At 34.0% G+C, this 26,757-nt stretch overlaps 2 protein-coding genes across 2 annotated transcripts in view; both read left to right on the top strand.

The window, feature by feature from the left end:
• The window catches only part of KLHL4 (kelch like family member 4), a 135,507-nt gene that overhangs the window by 58,025 nt on the left and 50,725 nt on the right, over window positions 1-26,757 (top strand). The window lies entirely within an intron of this gene.
• Window positions 9,724-10,115, top strand: LOC138378026 (transmembrane protein 258). The gene has a single exon (XM_069463275.1). It carries the CDS (start codon window positions 9,765-9,767, stop codon window positions 10,002-10,004), a length of 240 nt encoding a protein of 79 aa, XP_069319376.1. The 5' UTR covers window positions 9,724-9,764; the 3' UTR covers window positions 10,005-10,115.

The raw sequence follows: 26,757 nt of genomic DNA, 5'->3' as shown, positions 1-26,757 counted from the left end.
TCTGTTTTTCACTTTCAGTATAGTGTTCAATAAATTACATGGGATATTGAAAACTTATTATAGAATAGGCTTTGTGTTAGATGATTTTGCCCACACTTTATGCTACTGTGTGTGTTCTGAGCACATTTAAGGTAGGCTAGGCTAAGCTATGATTTTCAATAGTTTAGGTGTATTAAATGTGTTGTTGACTTATGATATTTTGACATATATTTTCAACTTATGATGAGTTTATCATGATGTAACCTCATCATAATTCAAGGAGTACAAGGAGTATCTGTATTTTGTTAATGGTTTTTGTGTCAATACTGATGGTGGATATGTTGATGTTTTCTTTTCCTGTGATGCTTTGTATTTGATAACATAGCAATGCTGGCCTCATAGAATGAGTTGGGAAGTTCCCCTCTACTTCTAATTTTTGGAAGAGTTTGAGAAAAATTAATGTTAATTCTTTTTTAAATGTGTGGTAGAATTTACCAATGAAGCTATGTGGTTCTGGCTTTTTGTTGTTGTTGTTGGCAGGTTTTTGATTAACAATTAATAATTCAATCTCTTTAATTGTTATAGGTCTGTTCAGATTTTCTATTTCTTTTGTAGTGAGTTTTTTATTTTGTGTGTTTTTTATAAATGTGTCCATCTCATCGAGGACACCTAATTTGTTGGGATATAATTGTTTATATTCTGCTTTTATAATCCTTTATATTTCTGTACCATCAGTAATATTGTCTCCTATTTAATTTCTGATTTTAGTGTGGTCTTTTTTATTTCTTTGGTCAGTCCCCAAAATAGATTATATTTGTTTTTTAAAATCTGTTTATAGCTATAAAACCCCACCTAATCACTGCCTTCACTACACCCCATAAGTCTAATATGTTGTGTGTGTATTCCTTCAAAAAATCATCTTGAAGTATTTTCTAATTTCCTTGTGATTTCTTTGCTGATTAATTCATTATTTAAGTATTTATTGTTTGATTTATACATAACTCTGAATTTTTCACTGTTCTTTTTGTTATTGATTTCTAGTTTTATTCCATGTGGTCAGAAAAGAAAATTTATCCATAAACTTTTTAAATTCATTCAGACTTGTTTTTTGGACTAATATATGGTCTTCCCTGGAGAATGCTCCATGTGCACTACAAAAGATTGTATATTCAGCTGTTGTTGTGTGAAGACTTCTGTATACATCTGTTAAGTCTTTTCAGTTTATAATGCTTAAGTTATCTATTTCTTAACGTTTCTTCTGTCTAGTTATTCTATTATTGAAAGTTGATATTGAAGTATCCAATCAATTTTATTGAACTATCTAATTCTACCTGCATTTTTGTCAGTTTGTGCTACATAGGATTTGGTGCCATGTTGTTGAGTACATATGCTTTACTACTGAATTAGTCCTTTATCAATATATAATATCATTATTTGTCTCTTAAAATAGTTTTTGCCTTACAATCTATTCTGTTTAACATTATTATAACTACACTAGTTCTTTTTTTGGTTACTATTTGCAATGGATAACTTTTTATACCCTTTCACTTTCAACCTATTTTTTTCTTTGATCTAAAGTGAGTCTTCTGTAGACAGGAGATATGTGCATTCTTTTTTTTTTTTCAAATCCATTCTACAAATGTATTCCTTTTAATAGGTGTTAACCTATGTACGTTTAAAGTAAATTCTGTTAATAAAGGACATACGGGTGCTATTATACTACTTGTTTTCTATGTGTATTATATCTTTTTGCTCCTCAATTTATCCATTACTGCTTTCTTTTGTGTTTATTTGACTTTTTTAGTGTACCAGTTTGATTCCATTCTCACTTCCTATTCTATAAATTTTTGGTTATTAGTGGTTACCCTAAGGATTATAACTGACATCTGAACTATGTAATATTCTAGTTTGAATTAATACTGACTTCCCTTTAATGATATTAAAAATCTGTTCTTATACAGCACCACTTTCTGTTTTTGTTGTCACAATGTGTATGTCACCACTTTCTGTTTTTATTGTCACAATGTATATGTTTATGCCTAGTGTTCCCACTAAGATAGATTTCAACTTGTTGTACGGATTTTTTTTATTTGTATAGATAAAATAGGACGTATAAACCAAAAATACAACTATACCAGATTTAATTCTACCTATTTAATTACCTATACCAGTGTACTTTATTCACTTGTGTGGTTTCAAGTTACTATCTATAGTCCTTATATTTTAGCCTGAATGACTCACCTTTGGATTTCTTTCATGGCAGATCTACTAGTGACCAACTCCTATAGCTTTTGCTCTTCTTGGAATGTCTTGATATCCCCTCCATTTTTCAAGGATTGTTTGCTAAATATACAATTCTTTTATTTATTTATTTATTTATTTATTTCAAGATATTATGAGGGTACAAACGTTTTGGTTACATTTTATGCCTTTGCCTCACCTAAGTGAGGTTTAGAGGCATGCCCTTCTCCTTTACAATGTACACCGTGTCCTTTAGTTGTGAGTTTACCTCCCCCAGCCCCCTAATCCCTGGAGAATATTACTACCATGTGAGTACCACAGTGTCGCTCAGTTAGTGCCAATTTGACGGCGAGTACATGTGGAGGCTATTCCTCTGATCTTGTGATACCTCACTGCACATAATGGGCTCAAGCTCAATCCAGGAAAATATAAGAGGTGCTAGATCACTGTCGTTTCTTATAATTGAGTAGTATTCCATTGTATACATATACCAAATTTTAGTAATCCACTCATAGATTGACAGGCACTTGGGTTGTTTCCACATCCTTGCAATAGTGAATTGTGCTGCCATAAACATTCAGGTTCAGATGTCTTTATTATAGAATGTCTTTTGCTCTTTTGGGTAGATGCCTAATAGTACTATTGCTGGATCGAATGATATTTCTACTTTTAACTCTTTGAGGTATCTTCAAATTCTTTTCCATAGAGGTTGCACCAATTTGCAGTCCCACCAGCAGTGTAAGAGTGTTCCCATCTCTCCACTTCCTTGCCAGCATTTGTTGTTTTGGGACTTTTTGATAGAGGCCAGTCTCACTGGGGTTAGATGACATCTCATTGTGGTTTTGATTTGTGTTTTTCTAATAATTAGAGATGTTGAGCATTTTTTTATATGTTTGCTGGCAATTATTCTGTCTTCTTTTGAAAAGTTTCTGTTCATTTGCTTTGCCCATTTTTTGATTGGGTTGTTTGGTTTTTTTCTTATTGATTTTTTTAAGTTCTAGATAGATTCTTGTTATCAGCCCTTTATCAGATGTGTAGAAAGCAAATATTTTCTCCCATTCTGTAGGCTGTATATTTGCTCTAATGATAGTTTCCTTGGCTGTGAAAAAGATTTTTAATTTGATCAGATCCCATTTATTTATTTTTGTTGCTGCAGTAATTGCTTTGGGGGTCTTCTTCAAAAATTCTTTGCCTAAGCTGATGACTGAAAAGGTCTTCCCAACATCTTCTTCTAGAATTCTTAAGGTTTCATGCCTTAGGTTTAAGTCTGTTATCCATCTTTTTTATAGTTTTTTTTTTTTATCTTTTAGCATTTTAAATCTGTCACTACACTGCCATTTGTTCTCCATAGTTTCTGATGAGAAATCTGCTGTTAATCTTATTGAGGAGCCCTAGTATGTAATGAGATGTCTCTCTTGGTGTTTTCAATATTTTCTCTTTGTTTTTGCTTATGACAGTTTGATTTTAATGTGTTTCATTGCAGATATCTTTGAGATTATCCTACTTGGAGTTGGTTGAGTTTCTTATATGTATAGATTCAGATCTATGATCACATTTGGGAAATTTTTAGCTAATAATTCTTCTAATATCTTTTTCTATCCTTTCCCCTATCTTCCTTCTTTCTCTTACTTCCATTATGTATATGTTGGTACGCTTGATGGTATCAAACAGGTCTCTTAGACTCTGTTAATTTTTCTTCATTATTACTTATGCATATGTTGGTATGCTTGATGGTATCAAACAAGAATCTTAGACTCTGTTAATTTTTCTTCATTATTACTTTGCACTCTCAGATTGGATAATCTCACTTGGCCTGTATTCAGGTTAGTTCATTCTTTTACCTACATGGTTATAGAAACTTTTGAACTCATCTGGTATATTATGCATTTTAGTTATTGTACTTTTCAGCTCCAGAATTTCATGAGAATTTGTATGGATCCCTTTTACAAGTTTTACCTCTTTATCAGTATTTTCTATTTGATGAGCCATTGTTTGTGTAATTTCCTTTATATTTTTGTCCATGGTTTCCTTTATCTTTTTGAGCATATTTAGGCAGTTAAAGTCTTTATCTAGTAAGTCCAGTCTCTGAGCTTCCTCAGAAAATTTCTATTGATCTCATTTTTTTCCCTTGTGAGTGGGCCATATATCTTTCTTTCTTTGCATGCATGATAATATTTTGTTAGAAACTGGACATTTTGAATATTTTTGTGTGGCAGCTCTGGAAATCAAATTAGCCCTCACCAGTATTTGTTGTTGCTGCTTGATGAGGGTTGTATTTGTTTGCTTATTTTTGTAAAGACTGTATTATTTTTTATGGATTGTCACTAAACCCTCTGTTCTATTATCTTAGTGGTTAGCTAGTGATTTGCCAGATATCCTTATACTCTTGGAAGAAACAAAAAATACTCCCTCACCCATTGTAAATTGGCTCTGTGTTGAGTCTCTCTTTCAACACTTAGCAAGATTATTTACAACTTTGCCTTAGCCTTTGCCACCTGTTTGTATGGAGCCTATGTTAGTCATGGGTGAAAGCTTAGGGTTTTCTCAAATATTTTCTGAGCATGCACCCATCCTTGGGCATGTGAGTGGTTTCCTAGATTTTCAGGTATGTATGGGAGCTTTTCAAAATCTTTGTCCCTCCATGTCTCTCCTTCCCTAGCCTATTTCTTCCCATGCTTTTTGGTCTGTCTGCTGCTTGCCTGATCTCTTTTACCTTGTCCCAGGGAAATGTGGCTAGTGTATTTTCATTTAAATACCTTGAACAAACAGCACCTGAGAGGCTACCCCACCCCTGAGGAATCTCTGAGGCAGGTGGAGAAAAGGCAATCCCCTGAGCTTTTCTATCAAGGAGCCACCAGAAAAGTCCATGTCCACAACCACAATTCTCAGATCAATGCCACAGTGTTCCCTGTGTCACCGTCAATCCCCACCAGGGATGCGGGCTATCATCTTCACAAACATCACTCTCCTGGAGAGTAGGGGATTATTTGGCATTAATCTCACTCCTTTATGTTTCAAACAATTATATCTCAAGGCATGAGGATCATGTGTTCATTCACTTAAATATAAGGAACACTTGGCTTTGATATATTTCACTTGTTCGATGATAAAGGAACTGAAATTCCCATTAAAAGAAATGGTTTTTATTTCTGACATCAAAAGGGTTGTAGGGCATTGTAAGGAATTAAAGGCAATATTTAATTAGTCTCTCCATGGAAATCAAGACAATTCATTTAATACTTTTGTGTGGACTGCATTATTCTGGGTACTCACAAACAGAATGCATCTGTTCAAGCAGTTAAGCAAACTTTGCCAGCTCCAATTCTTTAAATCTAAATATAAAGTATAATATAAATTTATGTGTCCCATTTTATAGGCTGTGTTTATATAGAAAATATTAGTAGAGGAATTTAATTACAACCTTTCTACTATATATTGGTATTCAAAGTACACAAGGCGAGAAGTTGAATGTAAGTTTAAATTCCTATACACTTTCAAGGTACCTGTGAATGATCCAGTTAAGCAACTGTGAAATCAGAAACTTTTTGGTATTGATCCATTTTTCATGCCTACATGTGTTAAACTGTAGAGTGGGCATCCTCACACTTCATTCCTGCTCACTCATTCCTTCCTATGTCTTTCCTGCTATGACTACTTCCAGGAGATTAAAGGAGACAAATATCCTTTAGTCCATGTTATGGTATCCAACTAGAACAAGGTATGATAGGGGACAACTATAAGTTATCACATATAAGTCTATTATCTCCAACCCTACTCCCTAGTCCCAGAAACTATGTGTTGGTGTTGCAATAGAGATCCACTAGAATCAATTGGAGTTGATGTCATCCAGAGATGGATCTTAAAGAATGTTGTATCTGTCATCTCACTACAACTAAAATCATGAGATTTTCCCATTATTTTGTGGATTTTTTTCTCACTGAATTTCAAAATCACCACAAAAATCTTTTTTGTCTCACCAAATCTGATTTTGTTTGCTTCATGGTTAAGACATTTCCAAAGACTTTCTAGGAAATTCTGGGCCTAAATATACTTCTTATCAAAAGAAAGAGAGGGGAACTAACCTCTACAATGTCATAATATTAAATTGAGCTCTGGTCCAGGAGCCATTAAAATGCTATCATTCATTTCCCTCCTCCACTCCTCTCTTCGTTCTCCTCATTAGCTGATACTTAGTAGTAAACTCTCATTTCCCTTTACACAGTAAGACAGCCTCAAACCTTATTCACAAATGTTGATTTGGATAGATTCACTTGGACATTTCTACTTATACCTTGTGATACTCCATCTCTGCACAGTAAGTGTACACAATCTTCATGATCTGTGGAGTGGAATTCAAACCAGCCCACCCCAACTAAATTCAGACTATGTCCTCTATTGAACTAAACATGTCATTAGTTGAAGGGTGAATTCTAAATTATAACCCTTATCTAAATTCTTAAGTTGCCTCATTCATCATCTTACCCAAGGTGCATGACTATAATACCACTGAATACACAGTCATGTATACCCCACTTTTTTTCCTGGAGGATAGAAGTCAATTTTTTACCAGGTCCTGTGAGGCATATTCTCAAGCCCTTATGTTACTTGGCCATATGAGTAATAGTTTCTTAATGAAAAAGGAGTGGCCTTTAAATAATATACTTTAAATTCATACTTGTTTCTATGTTTATTATGTTAGAAATTAGAAAAACATATCCAAAATTGTACCTAATTATGTTGTTGTGGAATAATATCTAATTATAATATAAAAGTATAAGCTAAAAATGCTAAATATAAACTTTAATGCATGCAGTGTTTTATTTTTAAAATATTTGTATATAATTATAATGTAAAACTAAGTTATTCATAAAAATAGTTTGTTTCGTTCTCTCATTTTTACTACTTGAGACACAGTATTTTATCACATAAAACCATTGAAAGGGGAGGACCTTGTGATTCATTCTTCCTTTTTGAGTAGTCATTCAATAAATACTTGAACTTTTATTGGATAAGTGAATTTCTACATTCTGTTTAGAAAATCATTTAGTTAGCAAAAGATGAGAAAATATTCAATAAATAAATTACCTAAGTGTGTCTCAAGGAAGTTTAAGAGTTAAATTATATAAGAGTTTAGGGGGAAGTTTACCTCCAAATACAGTACGGGTACATTACCAGTTCCCTTGCATCTGAGTTAAAACACAACTATGTGGAGACAGGGCAGAACACAGTAGGGCTTTTGAAGCTTCTCTCCCTAGGTTTCTGCAACTATTGCTTCTAATCTATATGTAAGAAAATTGGAAACGCAAACAGTCTCTTGGGCAAACTTCCAAATTCTGGGATACCTTAAAGGATCTGGCATATGCTAGCAGTATAATTATCCAGATCCTGATAAAATTTAATGTATTATTTATCGTTATTAATTTGAATGTAATCTCCAATGTTAGTCAAGAAAAAGAAAAATTAGACAAGAAGATGCTCTGGATAGAGAGGCGATTTTGTTTAGTAGTTAAGGCTCTGGCTCTCTAGAGAAATACAGCGTGGATTCAAATCCTGATTATGTTGGTTAGCCACTTTTATTTTTATTATTATATTTTAATTGACACATAATAATTGTACACATTTATCCACAGTTTACATAACGATTCTGAGCAGCCTGTTTCCTCCTCAGTGAAATTAGTGTGGTAAAAATAGAGTTGTTGAGAGGATTAGTTACTTTATATGGACTACTTTGAGAAGTACCTGTTACATAGCAAATGATCACTCAGTGTTAAGTATGATTATTATTGATATTAATGCTGTGGCTAAAGTTCATTCCAGAGCAGAAAGATTGCCTTAACATAAGGAATTGAAATTCTGATACCTATTCCTCACTCTTCTTTGATTAGAAAGAATAATAAAATCAAGGTTTCTCTAATTCTCCATTTATATTTCTAGGGGTTAACACAGACTTTTCTGATACAAAATCCTTTCAAAGATGCCATGACAATTCCAGGCTTAAATTTTATCTGATCTTATTTCTCTGTAGTTTGTTCTCAGTATTGAAAAAGTTATTCTAATTGAAATTCAATGAGGAAAATAAATTATGATAAGTTTTAGGCTCATAGAATACTTATGGAAAGGGGATAAGACAGTGGTTACTTCAAGGCAACAATATTCTCTTTTGGTTCATATTTGTTTTAGTATATGTAGAAACTGAGGACAATATTTGGCTGTAAACATTGTTTCTCGGGAATTTGATGGTAAAGACCTTTTATAGAAAGTAGTAGGCTGTTCATGTGTGTTATGGTACGTGATATATCAGCACAGTGCCTTGTACATAGTATGCTCTCAAATATTTGATAAATTGAATGAATTTACATTTTATATATTATTTTCCAGTAGTATTTGCAAAGTGCCACCTTACTATCATTTGATATGCTATGTAGGAGGATCATCCTACATAACACTAAATTTATAATGCCTTTTCATTGTAGAAAAAGTCAGTTTGTTCACTCAATTTTGATTTTGTTTCACTAATTGGTATTAGGTGATAGGACAACATAGTAATGGAATTCTTATTTCTATACTATTTTGAAAAGAAATAAAATTGTATTAAATGCATACAGCCTAGTAGGAATATTATAATAGTATCTACTAAATTATAAGTAATGAATATATAAAAATCCAAAATCTTCTTCTCTGCTTATACTAGGCTTATATTTTGGTATATAAATCAATGTTTCTAATATACTTTAAAACCATGCCTTCTCTTTATTTGGTAAATATTTCCCTTTGCTCTTCATTAACTTTCCTGGTAAGCTCTTCAACAGTATCAATCTACCACCTGTTTGAAGTATTACAAATTTCACATTGGTGAATTCCAAATTAATGAGGACTATAACAGGACTATTATAATAGTCAATGTGAATACAGAATGTGAGTATAGAACATACTAACACTTTGGCTTTCCATTTTAGTGAAAATACATGGTCATAGGTCCCTTTTAGAGCCACTGTGAATAGATTAGGTAAAGTAATCCAACAATTTAATGAAAAGAAGATAATACAGTTTTATTATCTACTGCTTTAAATGTCAACTTATTTCATTTTGCAAAATAATTAGAAAGGGGATAATGCACCAATCTAGGGAAGAGATAGAAGTGAATAAAATCATTAAGCATATTGGTGAGAAAAAGTAGATTTTTTGAGAAGTATTAAAACTCTCAGCTTAGCTTTCAACCAAGTCAAATGAGTGGAGATAAAAGTAAAATTCACACTGTTACAGGAATGTTAAAAAGTGTATGAACCTAACATAACAGATTATGATAGTTTAATATTGATATTTTTCCTTCAGAAGACTAGCAAAATGCTAGATTCTTTTGTACTTCACTGTTGACTAATAGTTTGTCCTGAAGTATTTTATGCAATGGAAAATGAAAACTTCCAGAATATATTAATACATGTACAGTGCAACATTTTATAACCTTTATGAGATCAAGAAATAATAACCTTTTTTCGACGTGTTCTTCCGGTGGCGGAGTGGCGGCTTACCCTGTGCTGGGCGAAATGGAGCTCGAGGCCATGAGCAGATACACCAGCCCAGTGAATCCGGCTGTCTTCCCCCATCTGACTGTGGTGCTTTTGGCCATTGGCATGTTCTTCACCGCCTGGTTCTTCGTTTATGAGGTCACCTCCACCAAGTACACTCGAGATATCTACAAAGAGCTTCTCATCTCCTTGGTGGCCTCACTCTTCATGGGCTTTGGAGTGCTCTTCTTGCTGCTCTGGGTCGGCATTTATGTGTGAGCTCCCAAGGGTACCAACCAGGCGGCTTCACTGAATCTCTGCTTTTGTAAATTAATTTTTTTTACTATTGCTGGAAGTGTGTCACCTGCTGCTCACAATAAAGGCAGATGTGTGACAAAAAAAAAAAAAAGAAATAATAACCTTTTTATGGCTAAATCATGGGAAATAAGACTCAAACATAGTCATTGTGTGTTTAGATAACATAATTTGCTCTATGAATAATCAAAATAAATATAATATTTTATAATATGCTATTATATAATATATATTATAACATCTTTTCCATTTGCTCCTCTTGGGTACATGCTCAGACTTTTGACATCGTTCCTTGTCTTTCCATGAATATGTGTCCATTTCATTCTCATCTACCTGCCTACTTATCTGTCTCTTTGCTTTCTGAGACTTTCACTTTATTTGCTATCCTGAATCCTGTACTTTCAGACTGGGTTCTGATACATTGCCCTACCTAGATATATCTAGATGTCAAATTCATAATATCATAAAAGGAATAAAGCATTTCCTGGGTGGGAACATTAAAAGCCTAGAAAATGCATTTTGCTTTTCTAGATCCAAATTTAATCTGGCTTTAAGAACAGAAATAATTTATTATCATGCTTTTTCAAAAACATGTATAATGTATGAATTACATTTAGTTCTATTCATACTTTTTTTAAATTATCACTTGTGTTCCTTTTCTACAGTTATAGACTCTGAATATTTTAAACATCCAAAGTAAATATACAATCAAATTCATATTATCCTATAAAGGTTTAGATATCTGAAAAAAAAAGGAGCAAAGAAACCAGTAATGTGATTCCCAGAAAGTACAAAACACAGGCTTGCAGGATAGTACCATCTGTGCTGCTTTGAATAGAGCATTCTCAGATCACTGAAAGGGCGTGATTACTTTAGTTCAGCATTTCTACTTCTCACACTTTCCCATCCATGGCTCTATTAAATACTTTGGGTTTGGCGATGGCACCCTTCCCTGAAAAAAGAACGAAGAAAACTTTATGTAGCCTAACTGTTCAAATAAATCATATATGAAAATTGAAGTAAAGCCATCCAACTCTATTAGATTAAGAGGAAAACCATTATTCTGCTTTTGGGTCTTCTGACAGTTCCTGTTTTCCAAGTACAAATCAAAGATTTGGTACAGGAGTCTAAAAGATATAAATCAAAATCAAAAGACTGCATCATCAACCTGGAAATATTATTCAAAGAGAAACACCATTTCTTACTTTTTGTGTCTCCTCCATAAAATATGGTAGTGAAGAACACAGTTTTTTGCTTCAAAAATATCCATAGAAAGGGGTACAAAATTTCAGTTAGGAAAAATAATTCCTGGTGATCTATTGCACAGCATGGTGACTATAGTTAACAATGTATATTTTAAAAAAGACAAAAAGTAGGATTTTAAATGTAATCACCACAAAGAAATGATAAATGTTCGAAGTGATGAATGTGCTAACTACACTGTATTACAAATGTGTACTTATCAAAATACTACACCGTACCCCATAAATTATGCAAATATTATATTGTAAATTAAGAATAAAATAAATTTAAAAGTAAAAATATCCATAGGTAAGATTTTTTTTTAGAGAACAGTAAATGGGATAAATTTAAGAGGCCTCTTTTTCTGAGACAAGTTCTAAAAGTAAAGGGTCTAAAATACTAAAATTAGTAGGTCAGCCCAAGAAACAAGTGCACCTCTCAAGTGACTTCTAAGCCAAGTGATTCTCAAATCCCTTTTCTTCCTACTTAAATGTATCTTGAGCTAAAAATGTGATTTCCAGTTCAATAACTTATAATCCTTACATTTTATCAGTATATACCAGTATAATAAGTGATTTAAGAAGTTAATATGATTTATCAGAATTCTGTCATCACATTAAAATTTCTCTATTTTTAGAATAAATGTATACTTTATCAATACCATCTTAAATTAAAACTGTTTAGAAAACAATACGAAGATTCTGACATCCTATAAATTAAATGTGCAATGTAATGTACTAGCTATGTAATATTAGGCAGCTTTTTAATCTTTCCTAGCTTGAGTTTTCATACCTGAAAAAGAGGGATAACATTTAACTCACAGACTAAAAAGATTAAATGGATTGATACATAAGACAATATCTAGCATATTGCCTGGCTCATAACTGACACTCAATTGTTTATTATTATTATTACATTGGTAATGTAAGGGATATCTACATCATTTTTCTTTTCCTTTTTTTTTTATTCTTTTTTTTTATTTTAGCATATTATGGGGGTACAAATGTTTAGGTTATATATATTGCCCTTGCCCCACTTCCCCCCAAGTCAGAGCCTCAAGAGTGTCCATCCCCTAGACAGTACACATCACACTCATTACATATGTATATACCCATCCCCTCTTCCCCCCTCCCATCTGCCCAACACCCGATAAATGTTATTCCTATAAGTGAACTTAGGTGTTAATCAGTGAAACCAATTTGATGGTGAGTACATGTGGTGCTTGTTTTCCCATTCTCGGGATACTTCACTTAGTAGAATGGGTTCCAGCTTTATCCAGGAAAATACAAGAGTTGCTATATCACCATTGTTTGTTATAGCTGAGTAGTACTCCATTGTGTACATATGCCACATTTTATTAATCCACTCATGTATTGATGGGCACTTGGGTTGTTTCCACATCTTTGCAATTGTCAATTGTGCTGCTATAAACATTTGAGTGCAGATGTCTTTTTTATGAAATATCTTTTGTTCTTTTGGGTTGATGCCCAATAATGGGATTGCTGGATCAAATGGTAGTTCAACTTGTATCTCTTTGCGGTATCTCCATATTACTTTCCACAGAGGCTGTACTAGTTTGCAGTGCCACCAGCAGTGTATAAGTGTTCCTATGTCTCTGCATCCATGCCAACATTTATTGTTTTGGGACTTTTTGTTAAAGGCTATTCTCACTGGAGATAAGTAATATCTCATTGTAATTTTTATTTGCATTTCCCTGATAATTAGAGATGTTGAACATTTTTTCATATGTTTGTTAGCCATTCGTCTATCTTCTTTTGAAAAGTTTCTGCTCACATCTTTGCCCACTTTTTGATAGGGTTGTTTGATTTTTTCTTGCTGATTTTCCTGAGTTCTATACAAAAACATACACTAGGGAAAAGAATCTTTATTCAATAAATGGTACTGGGAAAACTGTAGCTACATGTAGCTGACTGAAACAGGATTCACACTTTTCACCTCTCACAAAAATCAACTCCCTGTGCATAACAGACTTAAACCTAAGGCATGAAACTATAAGAATTATAGAAGAAAATGTTGAAAAATCTCTTATAAACATTGGCATAGAGAAAGAATTTATGAAGAAGACCCCAAAGGCAATCACAGCAACAAAAAATAATAAATAAATGGGACCTGATCAAATTAAAAAGCTTCTGCACAGCCAAGGAAGCAACCAAGAGAGCAAACAGACAACCTACAGAATGGGAGAAAATATTTGCACTTTACACATTTGATAAAGATCTGATAACTAGAATCTATATAGAACTCGTGGATGACGTTTTTTAATGTGCTGTTGAATTCAGTTAATACCATGTTGAGAATTTTGGCAGCTATGTTCATGAGGGATATTGATCTGTAGTTAGTTTCCTTTCGTTGTTGTGTTCTTTTGACTCATGGAATCATGGTCATTCTGTTTTCCTTAAATGACTTTGTAAGGCCAGGCGCAGTGGCTCACGCCTGTAATCCTAGCACTCTGGGAGGCCGAGGTGGGTGGATCGCTTGAGGTCAGGAGTTTGAGACCTGCCTGAGCAAGAGTGAGACCTCGTCTCTACTAAAAATAGAAAGAAATTATCTGGCCAACTAAAATATATATATAGAAAAAATTACCCGGGCATGGTGGTGCATGCCTGTAGTCCCAACTACTCAGGAGGCTGAGGCAGTAGGATTGCTTAAGCCCAGGAGTTTGAGGTTGCTGTGAGCTAGGCTGATGCCACGGCACTCACTCTAGCCTGGGTAACAAAGCGAGAATCTGGCTCAAAAAAAAAAAAAAATGACATTGTAAATATTCCCTCCCGTTCAATTTTCTGGAGTACTGTGAGGAAAATTTGTATTAGTTGTTTTTCAGTTATTTGGTAGAATTCAGAAGTGAACAAGCTAACTCAAAATTAGTAGAAGGAAGGAATTAATAACTCTAAGAAAAGAAATAAGTAAAATAGAGACTAAAAGATTTCAAGATATCAGCAAAATGATGTTGTTTTTTTAAAGGATAAACAAAATCACCACACCTTTAGCTGGACAAACAAAACAAAGAAAAAAGACCCAAATATATAAAATCAGAAACGAAAAAGGAGACATTATAACTGATATAACTGAAATACAAAGGATCCTAATACACTATTGAGAACAAGTACATGCCAACAAATTCAAGAACATAGAAGAATTGGATAAATTCTTGGGTACATACAACCTATCAAGATTAAATTATAAAGAAACTGAAAGTGTAAGCAGAGCAACAACTTGAGAGGAAATTGAATCAGTAATAAAAAGTCTTCCATCAAAACACAAACTTAGGTCTTGATGTCTTCAACAAATATTTATTGAAGGTCAATGTTTTATTAGCTTTATGAATACCAAAAAAGTAGAAACTATTTTCTCTATGTTATAGGATTTACACTTTAACAGAGATATAAAGACGTAAGTAGAAGCTACTTCATGTACAGTATAAAATAAAAGGTTTAGACAAGAAATGCTTCCTAAAGTAAGAAAGAAGATTAGACTATCGGCCGAGTTAACAAATAATGGCAACATTTTGGTTGTATATTGAGGACTTATATAAAACATCCCCTAAATGCTTTGTGGAGATTATAGATCTCTGAGATTAATAGTCTGTTTATGTAATTTATGGATAATTCCCCCTCATTCCTTGAGAATTTTAGTTCCTAGCCTACTATGTATATTTCCTGTTCTACTATATCTCTTTAATTCTTGGCAATCTTAATATCTGAGCAGATGCTTATTACAGTAGCCTAGTCTCTCAGTTCCTTCACCTCCAGTAATCTTGTGCTTCACCCTAGCTCGGCTTCCAAATTTCTTAGCTATACTCCAGAATCTTGTCATTATCAACAACTGCATATTCTCCATAGCATTAATTTCAAGCAACCAATTATCTGACCACTGCCTCCTACCTTTTTAGCTCATTACTTCAAGGAATTCTTCAGACTTCTTGGGTCTGCCAACCCACTAACCATCACACATTCCTCATATCCTCACTTCCCTTTTTACCTAGTTTATACTTCATGTAACATCATCAGAATCACTTCCCTGCATATACGGTTACCTTCTCTTTTTCCATTGTGATTTTCTAGAGGGAAAAAAGCCCTGGTTAAATACAGCTTGCCATATGTTTTTTTGCGTGCATTTAAGAAGTTAAACATGGCCTATACTGACAGTCTAATTTTAAATATACCCACAAAACTTAACTCGGCCTGTAAAGCTACATAGTCCTGTATTTCCCTAGTCAATTTACTCTTCAGTTCTCTTAATGAGCTCTTCCACACCATCATCTCTTTCCTAAACTTTGAAAATTTTCTCCTGATGCTCCTTTTTCAAACCTCTACATGCCTGCAGGAATCACCATAAGTAGCCTCAAACCTCTTCCCTAACAACATGCATTCTCTGCGGTGATATCATTTAGTCCCATGGCTTTTAATGACATTGTTCACTGATAATGGCCCAATTTATATGATAATTTTACTCTTAATGCCAGACTCATATGTCTTGCATCCTCTTCAATATATCCCCTTGGAAGTCTAATAGGTATCACAAATATAATATGTCCTAACAGACTAACGATTCCCCAAACCATCCTTCCCCATCTCAATAACCATTTTCACCATGTATGCAGTTGCTCATGCCCAAAACTAGCAATAATCCTTTATTCCTCCCTTTCTCTCACATCTGCTGCCTAATCCATCATCAAGCCAGTGGTTCTATTTTTTTTTTTAATTTTATCACTTTTTTATTTTTTTATTTATTTTTTTATTTTTTTTATTTTTTTTTATTTAATTTTACAGAATCAAAGAGTCTAACAGTATATCTTGTTAGATACAGTATGTCCTCATAATGTATACATTATTTCTTGTACAATGATATGAAATAATATGGGAAATGTTCATGATAAATTATTAAGTGAACAGTGCAAGTTAAAAACAATAGTTTCATATTTTTTCCCCACCCCCCCTTTCCCGAGTCAGCACCTTCAAGTGTTACCACTCCCCAAACGGTGCGCAATGCACTCATTGTGTAGGCATACCCCCATCCCCTCCCCCACCCCCCACCTCAGTCTGATGTCCAATTGGTGTCGTTTCCAGATTTGTATTTAGGTGATGATCAAGGAAACCAATTTTCTGGTGAGTACATGTGATGCTTGTTTTTCCATTCTTGGGATACTTCACTTAATATAATGGGTTCCAACTCTCTCCAGGAGAACCATAGAGATGTCGTATCTTCATCATTCCTTAGAGCTGAGTAGTATTCCATGGTATACATATACCACAGTTTACTAATCCAATCATGTATTGATGGGCATTTGGGTTGTTTCCACATCTTTGCTATTGTGAATTGTGCTGCTATAAACATTTGGGTACACGTGCCTTTGTTACAGAATGACCTTTTTTCCTTTGGGTATATGCCCAGTAATGGGATTGCTGGGTCAAATGGCAGGTCTACTTGAATCTGTTTAAGATACCTCCATAATGCTTTCCACAGGCGTTGCAATAGTTTGCAGTCCCACCAGCAGTGTATGAGTGTTCCTGTCTCTCCACACCCACGCCAACATGTGTTGTTTTGGGTTTTTTTGATAAAGGCCATTCTCACTGGGGTTAAGTGATATCTCATTGTGGTTTTGATTTGCATTTCCCTGATGATTAGAGATGTTGAACACTTTTTCATATGTTTGTTAGCCATTTTTATATCTTCTTTTGAAAAATTTCTATTTTTAAAAATTATTTAGAGGGACCTGATCAAATTAAAAAGCTTCTGTACAACCAAGGACACAATCAATAGAGCAAATAGACAACCTACAGAATGGAAGAAAATACTTGCATGTACATCCAATAAAAGGCTGATAACAAGAATATACAAATAACTCAAGCAAATCAGCAATAAAAAATAAAACAACCCCACTAAAATGTGGGCAAAAGACATGAAAAGAAACTTTTCAAGTGAAGATGCACTAATGGCCAACAAACACATGAAAAAATGCTCAATGTCTCTAATCATCATGGAAATACAAATCAAAATCACAATGGGATATTACTTAAGTCCAGTGAGAATGGCTCTTATCATAAAGTCCCAAAAAACAGATGCTGGCATGGATGTGGACTGCTGGTGTGACTGCAGACCAGTACAAACTCTATGGAAAGTCGTATGGAGATACCTCAAGGAACTAAAAGTAGACCTACCATTTGATACCGCAATCTCACTACTAGGTATTTACCCAAAGGCAAAAAAGGCATTTTATTAAAAAGACACTTGCACTTGAATGTTCATAGCAGCACAATTCACAATTGCAAAGATGTGGAAACAACCTAAGTTCCCATTAATACATGAGTATATTAATAAAATATAGTATATGTATACCATGGAGTATTACTCAGCCATAAAAATGGTGATCTAGTATCTTTTATAACAACCTGGATGGAACTGGAGACCATTCTTCTAAGTGACATATGGAAAGAATGGAAAAGCAAATACCACATGTACTCAATACTAAATTAGAACTCATATGTCAACACTTATGTGCACTTATGTAAATAAAACTCAATGGAAATCTAGTGAGTGAGGGGGGTGGAGGAGCTAGGTTAATTCACACCTAATGTGTACAGTGCACACTATCTGTGTGAAGAGTACACTTATAACTTTGACTCAAACTTCACAAAAGCAAATTGTGTAACCAATATGTGTGCACTCCTGTAATATTCCAAAATTAAAATAAATAAATAAGTAAAATTATTTGAGAATCTAATCACCCCTAACTGCCACTATCAATACCACCATTTCTGTCATGTTGATTACTACAATATCCTTCAACTCTTCTCCCACTTTCCACCTTTGCCTCACAGGAACCAGAAGGAAATGTTAAAGATATAAATCACATGTCACTTCTGTTTAAAATGCTATAGCTTCCTCATGTCCCAACATGGCTTGGTGTCCCACTAGCTCTCTGACATCATTGCTTATTCTCCTTCATTAGTTCTGCTTTGAACACACTGAACAGCTACTGTTCCTTGAGCCATGCACTGAACACTTCTCCTTCTGAGGGCCTTTCTCCCAGGAATTATTTTCACTGGGATATTTACATGGCTTTCACAATTAATTCACTCAGCTGTCTGCTTAATCTTATCATAGAGGCCTTCCATTACCATTCTATATAAAATACCACCAGCCTTCATCATTCTCTATATTGCCTTTCCCTACCTTATTTTTCTTCATAGAACATATCACCATCTGGCATATTTATTTGCTTATATTCTAAACCTCCCCGTGAGAGAGAAAGTGTCACAAGAATCAAAGTTTTGTTGTGTTTGCTACTATATTATCAGTCCCTAAAACAGTGCCATTGAAGTACTAAGAAACCAATAAATAGTTGTGGAATGAATAAATCTGCTTTGGGATCTTTATATGTGAAGTTCTGCTGAAAATTATAACACACACATATTCAGTAGAAACAAGTCTAAGATATTAACTCTATAAAAGCAGTATTTTTACATCAAGAATAATACCTGATGACTTACTATTTGTAATAATTCAAAAGTTTCTGTGTATTTTTCTTCTGTCTGCTTAGTTTCTGCTAGACAACAACTCTTTATGCAATTTTCTGGACATTTCTGCAGTTAGAATAATCAAAATACAATTATTTAATCAAACTCATATATTAATCTATCTGATAGTAGATAGAAAGGAGATCAAAATCATTGCTGGTATTCTTTTTTTTTTTATTTCGGCTTATCATGGGGGGCACAAAAGTTCAAATTACATACGTTGCCCATGTACCGCCTATCCCCCCAAGTCAGAGCTCCAGGCGTGTCCATTCCCCAGACAGTGCGCATTGCACTCATCATGTGGGTATACCCCCATCCCCTCCTCGCACCCCCCTCCCCGAGTCAGCACCTTCAAGCGTGACCATTCCCCAGACGGTGTGCAATGCACTCATCATGTAGGCATACACTCATCCCCTCCCCCCACTCCCCACCTCAGTCTGATATCCGATTGGTATCATTCCCAGATGTGAATTTAGGTGATGATCCTGGAGAGAGTTGGAACCCATTATATTAAGTGAAGTATCCCAAGAATGGAAAAACAAGCATCACATGTACTCATCAGAAAATTGGTTTCCCTGCTGATATTCTTAAACTATTCATTCTAATAAAACACATACCTGAAATATGTAACTGCATTTACGAAGTATCTTTAGTGTTCTCTTTTTAATTTTGAACAGCATAAATGAAAAAGTTTTAGATGATTAAAAATAAACCTCTGAGTATAGACACTCTAAATTAAAACACCTTTTATTTATTTTTATTTTTTTAGGAAAAAAGGGAACTTTAATAGTATGCTTAAATTTTACAACTTTCACATTTCTTATCAATGAGTTAAACTGAATCAGTATTTTCATATTGAAACACTAGATAACACATTGTCTCATTTCTTTTTTTTATTTTTTATTTTTTTATTGATACATATACTCTGGTTTCTCTTCAAAATGAATAAATCTTTCACCTTTTACACTGTCTCATTTCAATATATAACTCATTAGAACTATTTAGAGTTGGCCTTTGTATGGAAAGATATTTCATGAATCTCTCAATTGCCTACCCTACTTAATGCAATGGCTTGTTTTTGGATGTAGTATATGTACCCGTTTCATAGTTGTGGCATTTACCTTTGGATGATGTAATATTTTGAATTTCATTTATAATTTGGATTCTAAAAATATGGAGGCACTGAATAAATTTAGATATTTATCATTAATAATATTTCTTCCATCAACATATGACCAAGGATAGCTTGGTGATTGTAGGTGGACTAGGTCTAATCTCGAGAAGCATGTTTATCAATGAAACCAAGCTTTCATTTGAGTTGGCTATACAAAAATAAGGTTAGAATCAACTAGGTCTCAATTACCACATCTAAAGTCTAAGATTCCATGAAGATCATTAACCTAAAAAATACCACAGTTGTTTAACTCATGCTGTAGATGATGAATAATAATGACCTATCCATCTCAAATACTATTTACAGTATAACAATCTTTCAATGACTTACTACAAAAGTGAAAAAGTGCTAGAAATTTCACGTAATGAAAGAGATCATTGGTGGAGACATTTGGGGCAGTGAATCCATTCAAATAATATGTTTATAGATTTTTAGGTCAGAGATTGCCTGAGACTATATGTAAAAGAATATTTTTTAAATTGAGAGTATTCAACATTGGGAAAAAGAAAACCCATATTTAACATCAAACTGTCAAGATCTAATCATTCTTCATAATTTTTAGATAACTTCTGCAATATGTTAATATGTATCAATATATAGATGATTGCTAAATACATTGAAAATATATTTCTTTTTATTCTGCTTTTTCTTTCTTTTTTCTCATGTCATCTTGGTGAATGAGAACTACAAATGCACTTTATATGTAAAAATAATGATTTTTCTCTTCTCCAAATTTCATTTCTAAGATTTTTGTTCAGGTTTTTTTTTTTTTTTTCTATTCTGGAGCATTTCTTTAATTTTTTTAAATTTCAGCTTATTATGGGGGTACAAAAGTTTAGGTTACATATATTGATTGCCCTTGCCACCTCCCCCCCAAGTCAGAGCTTCAAGCGTGTCCATTCCCCAGACAGTGCGCATCGCACTCATTATGTAGGTATACACCCATCTCCTCCCCCTGCCACATCTGCCCGACACCCGATTAGTGTTATTCCCAAATGTGCTCAAATCAGTTTCACTGATCATCACCTAAAACACCTTTTTAATTAAAACCGTTAACGAAGCTGGAAGCACCACAAATGGAATAGCATAGTTTTCTAAATATACATCATATTTCACAAGTTCTATAGAAATAACTGCCAAAATATTAAGAAGGATATTTGGTAATTAAAAACCTTCAGATATTTTTTTCAAATGTTAACATTTTAGTGTTTGGCTCTTTTAGTAAGTATTTAAGATTGTAGGTGGTAGAGCATAGTGCTAATATCAAAGATTCTGGGATACAATGGAATTGGTTCAAGTACAGTTATATGCTTCAGAATGACATTTTGGTCAATGACAGACCACATATATGACAGTTGTCCCATAATATTATAATGAAGCTAAAAAAATTCTATCTCCTAATGACGTTGTAACTGTCATAATGTCATAGCACAATGCATTATTCACATGCTTGTGGTTATGCTGATGCAAATAAGCCTACTGTACTGTCAATCATATAAAAGTATAGCTCATACAATTATGTACAGTACATAATACTTGATAATGATAATAAATTACTATGTTACTGGTTCATGTATTCACTATACTATACTTTTTAGTTTTTAATTTTATTATTTCAGCATATTACAGGGGTACAAATGTTTAGGTTACATGTATTGCCTTTGCCCTACCCGAGTGAGATACTTTTTATGATTATTTTAAAGTGTATTTATTATACATATTTTTTTAAAGTTAACTGTAAAACAACCTCTGGCAAATCCTTCAGGAGATATTCTGGAAGGCGGCATTGTTATCACAGGAGATGACAGGTCCATGCATGTTATTGCCTCTGAAGGCCTTCCAATGGGACAAGATGTGAAGTTAGAAGACAATGATATTGGTGATCTTGACCCTGTGTAAGCCTAGGCTAATGTGTATATTTGTGTTTTAGTTTTTAGCAAAAAAAGTTTAAAATTTAAAGTAATAATAATAATTAAATGTTACTACTATATTTTCCCATAAGTGTTGATCAGTTAATGCCAATTTGATGGTGAGTACATGTGGTGCTTGTTTTTCCATTCTTGTGATACTTCACTTAGTAGAATGGGCTCCAGCTCTATCCAGGATAATACAAGAGATCAGGCAGGTGGGAAGGGGAGGAGGGGATGGGCATATTCACACTTAATGGATGCAGTGTGCACCTTATGGGGGATGGACATGCTTGAGGCTCTGAGTCGGGTGGGACAAAGGCAATATATGGAACCTAAATATTTATACTCCTGTAATATGATGAAATAAAAAATAACAAAATATAATAATAATTAAAACATAAAGCTTATAGAATTAGGATATAAGAAAGCAAATATTTTTGTACAGCTATATAATGTGCTTGTGTTTTAAGCTATGTATTATTGTAAAATAGTAAGAAATTTTTGAAAATTTAAAAATTTTATGAAATAAAAGTTATAGTAAGCTAAGATTAATTTCTTATTTAATAAATAAAAATAATTTTAATGATTTTGTGTAGCCTAAATGTACAGTGTTTATGAAGAAGACAGTAGTGTACAGTAATGCCCTAGGCCTTCACATTCACTCACCACTCACACACTGACTCACCCAGAGCAATTTCCAGTCTATTCATGGTAAGTGTCAATACAGGTATTCCATTTATTTTATCTTTAACACTGCATTTCTTTTTTTTTTTTTTTTTTGAGACAGAGTCTCACTTTGTTGCCCGGGCTAGAGTGAGTGCCGTGGCGTCGGTCTAGCTCACAGCAACCTCAAACTCCTGGACTTAAGCGATCCTACTGCCTCAGCCTCCCGAGTAGCTGGGACTACAGGCATGCGCCACCATGCCCGGCTAATTTTTTGTATATATATATATATTTTAGTTGTCCATATAATTTCTTTCTATTTTTAGTAGAGACGGGGTCTCACTCTTGCTCAGGCTAGTCTCGAACTCCTGACCTCGAGCGATCCACCCGCCTCGGCCTCCCAGAGTGCTAGGATTACAGGCGTGAGCCACCGCGCCCGGCCAACACTGCATTTCTATAACTTTTCTATGTTTAGATATGCTTAGATGCACAAATACTTACTATTGCGTTATAATTGCCTACACAAGTGGTCCCCAACCTTTTTGGCACCAGGATCCAGTTTCATGGAAGATAATTTTCCCACAAATGGTGAGGGGCATGGTTTCAGGATGATTCAAGCACATTACATTTATTGTGCAGTCAAACCTCTCTGCTAATGATAATCTGTACTTGCAGCTACTCCACGGCACTAGCATCCCGACCTCAGCATCACCTCAGACCATCAAGCATTAGATTCTCATAAAGAGTGCACAACCTAGATCCCTTGCATGCACAGTTTACAGTAGGGTTGTGCTCCTATGAGAATCTAATCTGCTGCTGATCTGACAAGAGGTGGAGGTTATGAGGTGATGTGAGCAATAGGGAATGACTATAAATACAGAGGAAGCTTCCCTTGCTAGTCAGCCACTCACCTCCTGCTGTGCAGCCTAATTCCTAACAGGCCACAGACTGGTGGCAGTCCGCAGCCTGGAGCTTGGGGAACTGCAGGCCTACACTATTCAGTAAGCTAATGTGTTGTACTGTCCCAGGTATGTAGTAGGCTATACCATGTATGTTTGTGTAAATACACCCTATAATGTTTAGACAATGACAAAATTACCTAATGATGCATTTCTCAGATGTATCACTTTTGCTGAGTGATGCATGAATGCATAATATTTTCATTCTAATAACAATTTTAGTCATTTATAATAGCATACTATCTTAAAATGTAATCACATGTGATATATTAAAATACTCATTTCACACAAAGGAATGCATCATTTCTTCAGAGAAAATTCTCCACCTACTATAGACTTAGAATGTTGGCCTTATTTGTGACACTCTGAATCATGATACTACTCACATGACTGCAATTTTTTCAATATGTATCACAGCTATCATAGTAAAAGCTAAGTTTAAAGTTTGTGATTTGTTTTTGAGATTAAATTTATCCATTTCTAAAGACCCAAATGTAGTAAATTTCAAACTGTACTAGCATTAAAATATGTGCATAAACTAATACATTCATCAGACATTTAATGAGTGCCTTCCATGTGCCAGTAAAAACACATGGCTTTAATAACTCTCCAAAGAAGCATCGGTACAAAAATCTTGTTTAAGCAATAAAGTTGTCTTCTGGATTTTTGGAGAGCTATTTTTCATGTAGTCAAGCATCACCATGTACAAAAAAAATTATTTTTTTCTCTGCAGATTTGTATTCCCTCACTAAGAAAATAACCTTTTCTATAATGAGTTTTGGGAACTTAGGCAGCACCATTAGATGAATGAATTTCCATTTAGACCCCATGGCTCTCTGGAAAAACAAAGCAAATGCCTGACAAGACAAAACTAGAAAAAAATATTATGAAACTATTTTAGAAAAAGAAATTCAGAAATATTAAATTATATACTCTATGTTACCATCACCTGGTTATGTGCATTTACAACATATGAACTGTGGTAAAAGACACACTTCCTAATATATTTGGAAATAAACTTTCTACTTCAGAACTTGGAGGCTTCTCTTTGTGGCTCCCCAAGAATGTCTTTATACAGTATGTCTATATTATTTTTTAAATTTATATTACCATATATCTTTCCAAAGAGGCTGCCAAAATTGGTAGTCCCAATTTTGAAGACAATGCCTTCCATTCTTTCTCAAAGTAAATTTGTTACAAAATAGTTTTGCAATAAAATAAATTCCAAAGTTTTATTTTCATAATGTCTGTTTTACTGTTACACATAAAAAACATAGGAAATTATAATATTATCATTAAAATAAACTAAAAATCAGACACAGTAACTTTTGTGATGTCAGCATGATGACAGATTAACAAGCTCCAGGCATCTTGTTCCCTGACAGAAAATATCAAATAAACAATTATAGACTGATTAAATAGCTTTGTATGAGCTCTGGAATCTATTAATAGTCAAGGATATCTAACAATCAAGAAAAATGGCTAATCATGAAAAAGCTACACTCAAAACAGTAGGAAATTTTGTGGCATTTATTCTTGCCCTTACCACATCCCCTCCAGAGAGTCAGAAGAAGCAGGCTCATTTCTCAGTTTCCTCTCTCAAGATGCAAAGAAAATAATTGAACTTCACAATGTTCTGCCCTGTCTGTTGGCTACCTGAGGGACTAGTTTCAGTATTGCCTGACTCAGCACTCAGAAGAAAACATTAACTTAGTTTGGATCTCCGGTTGGAAGCCACAGAAGAGGGTATCACAGTGAGTGAAAACTGCAGGGAGACTATAGACCTATGGATGACTGAAGGCAAGAGAATAGGAGCAAAGGAATACAGTAGAACATATAAGACCTTAACAAAAAACTTATGGTCAGAAACCTAGTAGTAGCAGAGATAGGGCTTGAACCTAATGTTTTATTCTAAAATCCATGCTCTTTTCACCGTATCGCACTTTATGAACCACTTTATAGGAACAAGCTTGGAAAACATTAATTATGGAGCACAAGGGAGAAGGAGGAATGTCACATAACTCCAAACTTTGGAAGAAAAAGAATGAGTGCTTAGACACACTGAGTTAAAAGTGAAAGAAAAATTTCCCTGTAGAAGTGCCAGGTTGGTAGTTGGATATGTAAGTCTATAGCTCAGCAGAGAGGATAGTTATAAATATTTGAACTCATTTGCATTGAGATGATAGTTGAAGTCATGAGAGTGGATTAAATTACAATAGCAAAAAAAAATGCTAAAGATGGAATCTTCAAAATCCCAACATTTAGGAAGTTGGATGAGGAAGAGAGGCCAGTGAGGAACGCAAAAAAAAAAAAAATCAAATATGTCATGGAAATCATGGAGGAGAAAGATTCAAATGGGAGGGCATAAAAAAAACAGCATCAAAATTATGGGTTCTGTTATTATGAAGGAAGACTCATATATATGTGTGGACATATCCAATCCATATTATCACATAAGTATTATTTTCATACAGAATTTTAATGTACATTTCAATATACATATTCAGGGATGTAGATTTGGATTAACAGTTGCCAAAATATTTTCATTAGCCTTAATTTTAATGTGTGGAACTAGTCAGTAAACACGTTTCCAGTAAGCATTTTATCTGTGTCTCCAAGTGCTTAAAGCAAGATATCTAACAATAATCTTTGGTCTCTCAATTTCTTATGAGCCCGTTTTGAATACTGAACAGTTCTTTAGAAGGCATGATGTGGCTTGCATACAGTACAAAACTATGGGTGTTTAAGAACATGTTATTTTATTTCTTTTCTTGTTTTCATTAGGATCTATTTGAGGCACACTGTTAGGAGAAGAATAATTGTATTTAGGACAACCAATTTTTGCTTTGTTTTGGCTTGTTTTGGATTTTATGTTGGCTTTCAATTCTGATTCACATGTTCAATTTCTAATGTCACCCTAAATTTAGACTCTTTCAAAAAAAAAAAAAACAGTTTTTATTTAAGTTAGTGATACTCATGTGAAGTGTCACCTAAGCACAAAGGACTCTAAATACCTTGTGCATCAAATTGACACTTGAATTTTAATATTAAAACACAATTTACTGGGTTAGTATATATACATATATCCCTTTGCTCTGTCATCTGAGAGAGCCTAAAATCAGTGACACCCAGTAGCAATGAGCCCAGATATAGACTTATAAAACAATTCTCCAATAAAAAGAACTAAGACTCCTTGGAGAAATAGCTAATTTCTACACAGATGACCCCAGA

This window comes from Eulemur rufifrons, chromosome 30, assembly GCF_041146395.1.
Source record: "Eulemur rufifrons isolate Redbay chromosome 30, OSU_ERuf_1, whole genome shotgun sequence".
NCBI lineage: Eukaryota > Metazoa > Chordata > Mammalia > Primates > Lemuridae > Eulemur > Eulemur rufifrons.
The sequence above is the reverse complement of the archived record's forward strand: the minus strand, read 5'-3'. Positions and strand labels throughout refer to the sequence as shown.

Bases quoted from the DNA above. Each gene is read 5' to 3' on its own strand.
- LOC138378026 (XM_069463275.1), top strand. From the start codon at position 9,765: ATGGAGCTCGAGGCCATGAGCAGATACACCAGCCCAGTGAATCCGGCT.